The sequence below is a fragment of the Dermacentor albipictus genome, unplaced genomic scaffold (genome assembly GCF_038994185.2).
Source record: "Dermacentor albipictus isolate Rhodes 1998 colony unplaced genomic scaffold, USDA_Dalb.pri_finalv2 scaffold_15, whole genome shotgun sequence".
In the NCBI taxonomy this organism is placed as follows: Eukaryota; Metazoa; Arthropoda; class Arachnida; order Ixodida; family Ixodidae; genus Dermacentor; species Dermacentor albipictus.
Window position 1 is genome coordinate 10,114,088 of NW_027225569.1, and position 12,330 is coordinate 10,126,417.

The 12,330-nt window shown below is 43.2% G+C and overlaps 1 protein-coding gene across 1 annotated transcript in view; it reads right to left on the reverse strand.

Annotated features, from left to right (window-relative positions):
- The window catches only part of LOC135914136 (uncharacterized), a 183,643-nt gene that overhangs the window by 137,248 nt on the left and 34,065 nt on the right, over positions 1-12,330 (reverse strand). Inside the window, exon 3 of the mRNA XM_065446887.1 lies at positions 6,058-6,295. Within this exon, the coding sequence (XP_065302959.1) occupies positions 6,058-6,248 (191 nt within the window). The 5' untranslated portion in view covers positions 6,249-6,295. The remainder of the gene's footprint in view (positions 1-6,057; positions 6,296-12,330) is intronic.

Here is a 12,330-nt window from a genome sequence, read left to right on the forward strand (position 1 = left end):
TTCAAAGGCGAGTTCATTTAGTGGTGTTAATATTCTGCTAAATTTTGTTGATTGTTACGTTCATATGGTGCCCAAGCATTGCGGCAACAACTTCACTTGGAGTACATAGCAAGGGTGTATTCGACGTAAGCTGCTGGCTTTTTTCTGTGTTTTCAAAAACTGGTTGCTTGCTCAGTTTAAATTTTCAAATTTTGCATTGCTTATTAGGTGTTGTGTCCTGTTTCCTTTTCCTGTAGCTTCTTAGTTAAACATCTGAATAGTGAACACAACTTGACCTTTTGCTTGATTTTCTAGATTACACGCCCTCGATGCAAAACAATTTCACTTCAGAACTGCTTGTACCGTACTGAAAGAATAACTTGAAGCAGCCATAGCCACCAATAACAAGCAAGAGATGATTATGAAAATTGTAATATTGTTTTTTGATCTACAGGGTGTCTTAACTATCGTGCACCAAGATTTAGAAATATGTAAATGCGATGTAACTAGACAAAATGAAGGTAATGTTGTTTGCCGTCGCTTGGAGATACTGTGATTATATTTTGCATTCAGCGTAATAACATAATTATTAATTAGTTAATAAATATCTCAAATAATTAAATGAAATGTGACAATGAAAAGTTGTAGAGCAATATGAAAGCCTCCTTATACACTTTTTTGTTACTGTTACTCATTGTGTGCTACATAAAATTGTTTTTCCAAGGAATAAGCCTGCGAATACACATAAAGTGTCTTGAGTGGCCAGTCATGTGTCAGTTTTGTGGTGCAAAGCCACGAATACACCTTAAATTGGTTCTTTTAGAAAAAAGACTTGGCTCAGAAAATTATCCTTCTTTATGCAGCCTGTGGAGACAAGGTTTCTTAGACATGGCCATGGCCCTCAAGGAAGATGCCAAGGCCACAGGCAGTTCCTCCAGTGACCGTGAAAAGGTCCCCTGGGGCACAAGTCTAATTTGGCACCCCTACCTTTCTCCTGCAGCTTTTCTGTCTACTTAGCTAACCAGGTGGGTCAATGATGGCAAAGGGAAAAAAGAATCAACAGCTTCAAACGTAGAACTTGCTCAAGCTCAATGCATTTTTGGTGTGAAGCTTTTCCCTTATCATTTATTAAAAAACGGGTAATAAGTATACGATATGCTCTTCATACGGACACCTCTTTCCTACAGAGAATTAGCAGTAAGAAGAGCAGCTTATGAACACTTGAATATTAGCTAGGATGATGTGGCATAGATAGGATAATGATTATGAATGTTTCTGGTAAAGGTAGTGGTACTAGGGTGAATAATCAGTTTATATGTAGATTAAAAGACATTTCGTTCCAATGCCATAATTTTAAATCATCCCAAATAATTCTTGTGTTTGATAGTCTATGCACATTGAGTGACAGTGCTTCTTGATGCTTGCTTCGTGTTGACATCATTCTTATGCTGCATAATTCACCTGTTTAAATTCCCTATTTCTCCCGTTCAAGCAACATTACATTCATCATAAGAAACCTCGTAGATGAGTTCCAGAAACTTGCTGATGAGATTAGGGGGCGGCGTGCACCCCACACTTACATATGCATTCAAGAGCCTCATATCTTGCAAATGTTAGAAATACTCCTGCTAAGCTAGTTCTTGGTGTCATACAAGGTTACTTGCGAATACGAATTTGCCTAAATTTAGAAAACAGTCAATCTAAAACATGTCAAGCAATATTGCTGAGAAGACACACACATTCCAACTGAACTAAATACAAATAAATATAGCACCAAATCCAGAATCATTGGCATGCTGCCATTCTTTCAGTGGAAAAAAATCTGTCCTGCGTTGTAAATCTGGAATCCTTTATAACCCAGACTACTAAATGCCACATGAGGGATGTGAGGTAAGATATGCGTGTATTTATTCCTCGTTTTTTTTACTTTAAGACCCGATAATGCTTGAACAGCAGTGAAAGCACTGAGATCACGGTACCTAATACTTTATATTGCTCCAGAAATCCGTTTTTCTGCCGATCGCAGCATTTGACACTAACAATTTTTGACAGAAAATGTGAGACAGAAGGCACATAACACTTAAGGTGGTGCTATTCACTTTGATTGTTTGGGAACGAAACTCATAATGTACATGTTATTGCCCTACATGTCATTGCCTTTGAACAACAAAAAGGTAGGGGGTTTGCGTTTTGCAAAACTGCATGGAGGTTTTTACTATGTGAAATTAAAATTAGAAACCTTCACAGCTGATACTAAATGTATTCTCCAGAGCTTTAGGTTATACAGGTGCACTACTTTACACAGAACACACTCTTTTACCTCATCACTGCCCACACTCTTAGGCAAAGTTACACCCTTTGGAGTTCCCCTTCTGCCACACCACGATAATCGTCATCTGCCTTGTTGCGTTTCCTTCCTTTAACGTTGCGAGCCCTGTACTTTCCAGTAACGAATGGCATGCGTGTTATCAGCATGATAGCATTCCCGAAAGGAAAGTAGCGGGCGTGTTGTTTTAAAGAAAGGAAACACATCAAGGCAGATAATGATTATTGTTGTGTGGCAGAAGGGGCACTCCAAAGGGTGTAACTGCATAAGAGTGCAGGTGGTGATTCAGATTCTTCAATGGTATTTCATTGTATGGGATGGCACATCGCTCTTCACTTATTTGCAGAATATTGCATTCCAATTGTGTTATATGAGATGAATCCATTAGAGAGCTTTCACTTGCCCTAAATATATTACAGCTCTGTACTGGTAAACTGGAAGCAGCTTGCAGTGCTTGTGGAAAAACAATTGTAACTGCCACATTATATGTAACTGCTAGTGCACAGGCATCGGCAGCAGCAATGGTTAGGGTGCACTTGTTTCTTCTGTTCTGGGGTATGCATCCTCCACGAGAAAGTAGTTTTTTTCGTCTTCCTCTTCTACCACATTGGAATGTGATATGGGGTGTAAACTTCATGAACATTTATTCTTGCCGGTGCCACAGATCATTGTTGCTACGACCGTATAAGCAGTGTGCAGCACCTGCAGGGAACAATCTGTGAATCTTTAACGAACAGTAAGGATAATGCATAATCGAATAATTTTTAGTAATTTTCAACAAATTTAGAACTCTTTGCTTTCCACTGTGGTGTTTTTCACTCTAATGTTGGCACAAGGTTTGTCTACAGGATGTCATTTTGTGTGAAAGAGTGCACTTGTGCGCATAACACCTCATCTTCAACATTCTGCTGCACAGAATGTCATTAGGTTTCGTATGCATTGGTCACTATCGGCTGCTCCTTTGTTAGTTGGAATGTAGCATTTATGTAAATCACATTTGATGTTCTAACAAAAAGCATTGTGCCCTCTTCTAATTCTCCTACTTGATGCCTAGTGCTATAATAGCATGGTTGACACCATGAGAGTCAGTGTGGTGTATAATTGTGTCTGGTGGGGTGGGGAGTGTACATTAACTTAAGCAACTTTTCCAGACGACTTGAATCAATATTGTGGAATGCTGTTTTTTTTTCAATCACTGTTACCAAGTTTCACTTTGGTTGTGGCAACAAGTTTGATGTAGTTCACTAGCACTCCTGCCAACACATATAATGTGCAGGCATCTGTGTTGAAAAAAAGACCAGCTAATGGTTTGCGAGGAGCTAAGGTCCATTTAGACCATTAAATTTTGAGCTTACACCGCTGGAAATAACTGGTGAATGAAAGCACACCCAGGAGAACTGACCATAATATTTTCTTTCATTATAATAATGCCGAAGCTTTGAATTGCATATGAACTGACTTGTTTAAATAATGACCCATTTCCTTGTTCACGTAAGACAAAGGTTCCACACGAAGACAGAAACTTGAAGCCGTCAACAGCAGCATGAATATAAACAGCGCTCGACGTTTTGCAATCTTGCACCTGGTTATCATATTGTCCATCCCATTTTTTTCCACAGGCTGTTCTTTACTGTTTTATGGTCATACCCAGTTTAATTTTAATGTCCCTATTTTTTATTATTTCGTTATTATATCTTTTCGTCATCGGCTTTTAACAAAATATATATTCGTAATGTGCCTTCATTTACCATTTACAATGATCTTAACCAGATACATCGTCATACAAAATTTATTTTCCTTAATTCTTCGTTTTCCTTTTCCAAAAGTGCAAACTGTTTATCTTGATACCTATTTCCTCTTCTGGGAAGATTAGGTCTACTGGATTAATGACTGCTTACATGTGTACAGCGTTTTCTGTTTTGGTCACCCCTACTCTTTGCAAGAACTGACAGTAGTGCTCATATCCGCTCCATCACAATCACCACTGCTAAGCACACCCTTCCTTCCTTTATTTTAACACTTTGGCTTCTCTTCTCCCCCAATGAGGCTATGGGCCAGTGAGCTATCCACAATCCAAAACAACACAGCCAAGGAAAACATTTGCTACCCTAATGACAAGCACCTATGTCGAAATGTTGGCTACAGCAACATCCCTTGTTCCAACAATGTTGGTCTACTTACTTGTTTTTCTAACACAGAAGTTACTGCTTTGTCGTGTTCTGTGATTATACTTTTTTGCCGCTTTCTTTAGGATGGATATTCACGAATACTATTTGTTTCTCCTAACAGCAGGAAGTTTATCCTTGCAAGCATTTTGGGTCAAGAACAACTTTCACCAGGAAGAAGTGCAAGACGAGTGATTGAAGAAAATAGAGTTGCTTCTGTGATCTAAGAACTTGAGGACTGAAATGTTACACCTTTTTGTATATATGCTATGCAGTGCATTCATATCACAAAGTGCAAAGTGTTTTATCTCTGCAGCCATGTCATTGTGTTGGCAAGACAATTTTCTCAATGGTGACCTGCTGCTTTGTCTATGAGCTGCCTTCATGACATTTGCATTAAAGGCGATGTACTATCGTGGACAAAAGTGCCCTGGAAGTGCGAGCGTTGACCAAATTGCAGTTCTGTTCAAGACCGCTGAAAACAGTGGGTCACGTATGCACATTCCGAACGCAGATGGTAGCATGGCTGATCCCAGCAAATAGTGCACCATAAAATTCGGTCGACTCTCGCACGTCCTGGGCAATTTTGGCCCCGATGGCACATTCTCCGAACAATGGATATGCTCTGCAAGATGAAATACGGGAAGCACCTGTACTTTAATGGATATAGTACAGATTTAGCATACGGAGTCTTTCGTTTTCTGAATACGGCAAGCACCTGTATTTTAACGGTTATAGTACAAATTCAGCATACAGTGTGTTCCGTTTTCTGAATACGTGAAGCACCGTACTTTAACGGTTATAGTACAGATTCAGAACACAGAGTCTTCCGTTTTCTAGATACAGAAGCACTCGTATCTTGTATTACGGTCTCTCTTTTACAGTTGTCCGTTCTACGGAAATGACCGTTCTTAATTTACGGAAGAGTGTTGGGTCACAAATTACCAGCAAATTTTCTGTAACGTAAGGCAAATTTTTTTTACAGTGTAGTTACAGATAAGTTCAACTGTAAACTGAATGCTTTTTGAAAATATTTTACGCTTACTCAAATGAAACGGTGCTACACAAAAATCTGAACATATAGGGAATAGCGTTTCATATATTCGAACACTTTACTTGCTAAATTCATTACCCAATAAATGTGCGCAGCTATATTAAAGTCAAGTTTCCAGTGTTAGCAGAAGTGTTTCACACACCAGTACCTATTTTATTGAACATTCAAACAGACAGCTGCAACTGGAACCTTCTTTATGTATGAAATACACCATTTGACAAAGTTCGATACATTTATAGTTATATGAATGCAGAAATAAAATGCAGATACACATGGAGCGCCTTACCGTATACGTTGTGATTTTATGTGGCGAACCCTTCCCTTTAGGTAAAGTGAACGTATTTTCTCCGAGTATACATGGAATACTACGGGTAATTGTGGCGCATATTATTGCAAATACAGTTTTGTTGTATATACTAGGCCAGATGTCAACGTTTTCAGTTCCTTTAGTTCGTTATTTTAGTAATACTGCTAGTCGAGTCATTACAGGAAACAATAAAGGAATTCAATAAAGGGTGGAGGCACATGCTTACGTGAACGCGAAAGAGGCACCATACAGGGTCTTCTGAGCGTGATAAGCCTGGTCTACGAAGTGCCGTGCGCTCGGTTCTAGATTGGCGTAGCCATCGCCCAGGATGTTCATGTCGTCCTTGTAGAAAGACTCGTAGAACAAAACGTCGCAGAGGCCGTCAGGCGGCAGCGCTGACGCTTCGGGACGTAGCATGTTCGAGACGGTGCAGACCAATGTGTCTGCAGGTGCCTGTAACGCCACTGTCGGCAATGGAAAAGCATTTATACACTTATTTTTTATATTTATTGCGTACTGCTAGCTTAAAATGTAAGGCTGTTGCAGGGTTGGGACACAAATACAACAATTATAGTGGTTTCATACATGGTTGAGTTTGTGTTGGGAATTCGAAATATTGTGAACAAGAAATAAGGGCCATGCAGACGCTTTCCTGGTTGTCAGGTTAATGCAAACGATTCGCTTACACAAAGGTATTGATAATTTGGAGTAAGCGAATAAAGATGTTATTATAAATAAGAAATGAAAACGACTCGACACAAACAGTCATCGGCATGAAAACCACACATCAACATATTAATTTGATTTTTCTACCTAAGGCAGTAGGTAAATATAATTAGTAAGTTTTGAGGTAAACGTATCAGTTGAGCTACTATATACGGCGTGTTCAGGTAACCAATTCCACTCTCTTATGGTGTGTGGGAAAAACAAGGACTTAAATGAGTCACTGCATAATCTATAGCCTTTTAGGTGTCTATTATGTTTAGTTCTAATGGATCTTGTTTCTGGGAACGATAGAAATGGACAGCTCTTTCCGTTTACATCGTTACTGAAGAGCTGGAATAAGAACTTGAGACGCAGAAGATATGCGCGTTTGCTAATTTTGAAAAGACCCGCTCTCGCAAGTAGGTCCGCGGGCTAATGACAACGTCGATACTTGTTGTGCACAAATGTAATTGCTTTCCTTTGTACTTCTTGTAATCTATCAATACAGAACTTTGTGTGTAGAAACCAATTTATAATACTATATTCAAGAACCGAGCGAACTAAGGATGTTTATGCTAATAGTTTTTTACTTGGTGGAGCATTCCGAATTGCGCGTTTTAGTGAGCAAAGAGCAGAAAAGGCCTTTGATGAAATATATTCAACATGTTTATCCCATTTTAAGTCTGCGGAAATGATTACCTCTAGGCAGTTGTAGTGTTCAACGAGTTTGAATGGTACTTCACCTATCACCTAAGTGAAAGTAAGAGGTTTCTTCCGAGAACACCACCTAGCACGCCGTTTTATATCATCGAACACGTTACGTGATATGTGCTCATAGATCTCGATTGCTTTGTATCGCACACTTGGATTCCTGCACTGTCAGGTTAAAACTGCCTCATGATAACTTAAACTAACCTTCTGCAAACTGAGTAGGCTTAGGATATTTGGGATTCTTCTAAGACTACATTACCTGAACTTATTTCCAGGTATTTAAAACTATGCTTCTCGTTTTATATTACTTCGATAGCATGACTTGGCGTGTTGTGTGCCCCGCCATTACCACCTGGAAGCCATGCTGGAAAAATGGCACACAAATTACGTGATCGCTAAATAAGAAATTATGGCAAGTTCCACTCTGTCAAAACTGTTAGAACAGCGGCGCTGTTCTTTGCGTTTTCACAGAGTGGAACACTGGCCGTATAGCTTTTTAAGGTGTACGTTGTAGCTCATTCGTCGTCGCGACGTTCCTTTGCGTTGCTTGGTCTTGCCTCGCCATTGCAGCTTGTGTTGACGGTTCTTGCTCCTGACGCTGTTGTCGTAGCGCACACCTCGTGAGCACGGCTTTGTGGTCACTAACGCATAGAGCGAGCGGCACAGCTATCGGTTGCAGATCAGTTACCTTCGCGACGACCAAGTCAACGCAATTGCCCCAAATCTTAGTTGGTTGCTTGGCCCACGCATTGCTGAACCATGTTAATCCAAACTCCGCATGGATGTGCTCTACAATCCAGTTCTCCCGCAAAATGTGGATGTTGAAATTCCCGACAACGACAACGGGAACTCTTCCGTAGCGTGCGACGTCAGGCCCGTTCCCGCGCAAGCTTCGGATGGCACTCACGTCGGGCCGCTTTCTCCTAGGGAATATAAGCAGGCTTGGCCATACTGGAAGCACGAAGGCGGAGGAAGAAATGAAGTGACGGCTTTTGTGTATACCGCATCGAGCCTCTCACTGACCTACTTTCCGCATATGCTCATTGGCTGCTTCACTCACCCGCCCCATTCTAGGCGTGTCGCAGCTGCCTGTGTCACTCTCGCCTCTCTCGCTACCAGGTCACGTGACGAGCGTGACGCCAAGCTGCACGAATGCACGGGATCGACCAAGAACAGTTCCGCTCAGGCACGTACCCAGGATTTTTTTTCGGGGGGGGGCCCACCACCTCCATCATCATCATCATCATCATCATCATCACCACCACCACCACCACCACCACCACCACCACCACCACCACCACCATCATCATCATCATCATCATCATCATCATCATGTTTTATGTCCACTGCAGGACGAAGGCCTCTGCCTGCGATCTCCATTTACCCCTGACCTGCGCCAACCGATTCTAACTAGCGCCCGCGAATGTCCTAATTTCATCGCTCCACTTAGTGTTTTGTCGCCCTCGATTGCGTTTTCCTTCTCTTGGTATCCATTCTGTAACCCTAATGGTCCAACGGTTATCTAACCGGCGCATTACATGACCTGCCCAGCTACATTTTTTCCTCTTGATGTCAATTAGAATATCGTCTATACCCGTTCGCTCTCTGATCCAAACCACTCTCTTTCTCTCTTAACGTTATGCCTAGCAATCTTCGTTCGATCGCTCCTTGCGTGGTCCTTAACTCGCTCTCAAGTCTCTGCCCCATATGCACTGGCAAAATGCACTGATTGCACACCTTACTTTTCAATAATTATGGTAAGCTTCCAGTCGGGAGCTGGCAATGTCTGCCGTATGCGATCCAACCTATTTTTATTCTTCTGTAAATTTCCTTCTCATGATCAGGGTTCCCTGTGATTAATTGACCTAGGTAAACGTACTCCTTCACAGTCTCTAGTGGCCGACTGGCGATCCTGATCTCTTGTTCCTTTGCCCGGCAATTTATCATTATCGTCATCTTCTGCATATTAATATTCAACCCCACTCTTACACTCTCTCTGTTAAGGTCTCCAATCATTTGTTGTAACTCGTCTGCATTGTTGTTGAATAGAACAATGTCATCGGCAAACCGAAGGTTGCTGAGATATTTGCCGTCGATATTTACTCCTAAGCCTTCCCAGTTTAATAGCTTGAATTCTTCTAAGCACGCAGTGAATAGCTTTGGAGAAATTGTGTCTCCCTGTTTGACCCCTTTCTCTATAGGTATCTAGGTATCTATAGATTGCTGATGATATTATCCTTCTTATCTTTTAGTGCGTACATCATGGTTTGTCCTATTCCAAGTTTCTTTTTTACTGATTTCAGGCTGCGTTCATTTTTTACGGCTTCTTCAGTCTTTCTCGTGTTATAGTTTCGAATAGCAGTTATTTTCTCCTTGTTGATCAGTTTTGACAGTTCTGCGAATTGCGCAACGCTGTGCGGCCGCCACTCCCATACAACCGCGTAGAGCGCAGGACTCTGCGATTCTAGACGTACTGCGCTCACCGAGAAAGGTTAGAAAAACACTCACATAAGCACAGCAGAGAAGTGGCTACGTGAGGCGGTTCGACCGATAACTGTAGAAGCGTCATTCAAAGCAAGTAATTATTCTCCACTTCCGGCGGCGTTTCCTCTACTTCCTTTTTAAATAAAAAGATGTTGATCCATAAATAGTCTCATAAACAACAGTCAACATTTTTGGTTATTGCGTTGGCTCTCTCCCTTAGTAGATCGCTTAATTTCTCAACTCCTTGCGATTTTTGTTTCCAGTTGCCAAATTTGCACGAAAAGCGCTATACAATTAGGGAAAAACAGACGAGCTAACGGGCGACAGTCATCTTGCTAATGGGTTTAAGGATTGTTGCAGGGTTTCATGATGGACGCTCTTTCACATTATTTTATTTCCCACCTTATCTAACCCATATCACGTGTATAGGGTTCCGGGCATCTGCCAGCGTCGCGGCGAGCCGTGAGTAACTCAAGGAAATAATGAAGCACAGGGAAAACTTAAACGCAATTGGCGTTTTCTCCGGCCGCAACTCGTTCCATGAGAGTATACAGACCAGCTAAGTAACAGCCGCATCCCTCTCCTGGTCCCAGGATCAGCCTAAACAAAGAAGGTTGAACTAACAAAAGCAAGAGCTATGCGCGTGACGGTGGAATAGATGATGACAACTGAACGCATCTCGAGTTAATCGCGCGGGTGCGGAATCTATGAGAAAACTGTCCTTCACATTACAAGAGATGCCGATAACTACCGCCATCTAAAAGGAGTGAAATAGGCAGCATAAGGCTGACCGATGAACAGCTGCCAAGTCTCAACATTAATCTGGCGGCGCTTTAGGAATGTGTGAGGAGTGGTGGCGTGGGTGGGGAGGGGGGGGGGGGGTATGCCACTTGATTTCGGGGGGGGCCCGGGCCCCCCCGGGCCCCCCCCCCCCCCTGGGTACGTGCCTGGTTCCGCTGTTGAAAGAAAAGTCGCCACGGTGAGGATTCAATCCGCTGCCCCACCGCTGCTGCTCCGTACCGCTGCTGCTCCGTACCCGAACGCGCTAACCACTGCATCACCGTTGCGACAGGCCACAGTGTTCAACATCCTCGAGGATGTGTGCGTGGTCGGGCTCGGCCTGGCGGGCGGTTCACTAGATGGCGCATGATATGAATGGCGCCACTGTCGGCGCTATGGAGACTTCGTCGTCCGAAGGTGAATCGCTCGCGTCTATACATCATCAGGCAACGCAGCAAAGCGTGGCCCGAGGCGCCAGTTCACTGCTGACGAAGTAGGCGACGATCGCAACGCGGCGTGACGTGCCAATCCAGCTGCTGCACCGTGACTGCTTCGGTGGAGATGGATATAGGTGTGCTGTACAGTTCGTCGAAACAGGACTTGTGGCTGTGCGTGCCGTGGCACCAAATCTGTCTCAAATGGTCTCGGCAGCGTTCGTGTACGTACTCACCTCTCCAATAGACGCAGTCACTACTTCACGAGGCACTGAAGTCCACTTGGTGTTCGAGAGCATGCATGCTCACTGCGCGAAGTAAGGTATGCCCGGACATAATACTCCGTTCACAATGCCATGCTACTGTCGATTAATTTGGAAACGCAGGCGGCCTCGCCTAGCCTCTGGTCAACGACGACGAATAAGATGCAACGCTCTGGGGTATCCATCGGACGACGACTACGACAACCCCCCAGAGTATTAGGTGCAATTCGCCGATGAACCCAATAAAGAAGTGCATTGTGAACACCATGGTACCGCTCGGAAAATAAAGTCATCGCTCGGCAAATTGGTGTCAACGTGCTGAAAAGTAGTTTCATCGAGAAAGAACACTCAACCCAATGTAAAGGTAATATCAGACATCCAGCAAAACGTAGCGAACTGCTACAAAGGTCCCCCATACGCGTTCCTCGAAAGAAAAGGCCTCGCAGTTGAAGAAAAACACGTCCTTGGCGGCGATTTGAACGTCGGACAAACGCCTATGCAGGGCAGTCGCTCTAGCATCTGAGATAACCAGGCTTCTAGGAGATGGCAGCGCAAAGTCGAATTTATGAACAACTAGAAGAAAAGGCAAGAGTTTGACGTAATAGTTCTGCGCAAACCTGCAAGGGGGAGAGAGTAATCAATAAAAGGAAAATAAGACATCCACCCGAGCGTGGCAAATTGCTAAAACGACACCCATACGGGTTCGTCAAAAGAAAAAGCCTCGCATTTCAAGAGAAATTCGTCTTTGTCCGGGATTCCAACCCGGGACCACCGCCTTTCCGGGGCAGCCGCTCTACCATCTGAGCTGGCTCTTTCTATCGCCACCAACCCGGAGAACGTTAGCTTCAAAGCAGCCGTGCACAACACTGTGTAAAGCTTTGTTCGTATACACTACTTTCCGTCCTGCAATTATTTAACCAGCAACACTATAAGACCTTCGCAATTTTTTTCAGGGTAGCGTTCTACTTCCGGTGCTTTTGTTCATGACTTCGCTGATTTCTCGGTTCCTGTTGACAATCTTCTGACCTGAGGCACGTCTTTAGTCTGGTCCACATATTAGGGTCGATGATGTGCCATTTTGGGTCAAATGCTTCGACTATCCCACAACCTGGCGCTGTCCTG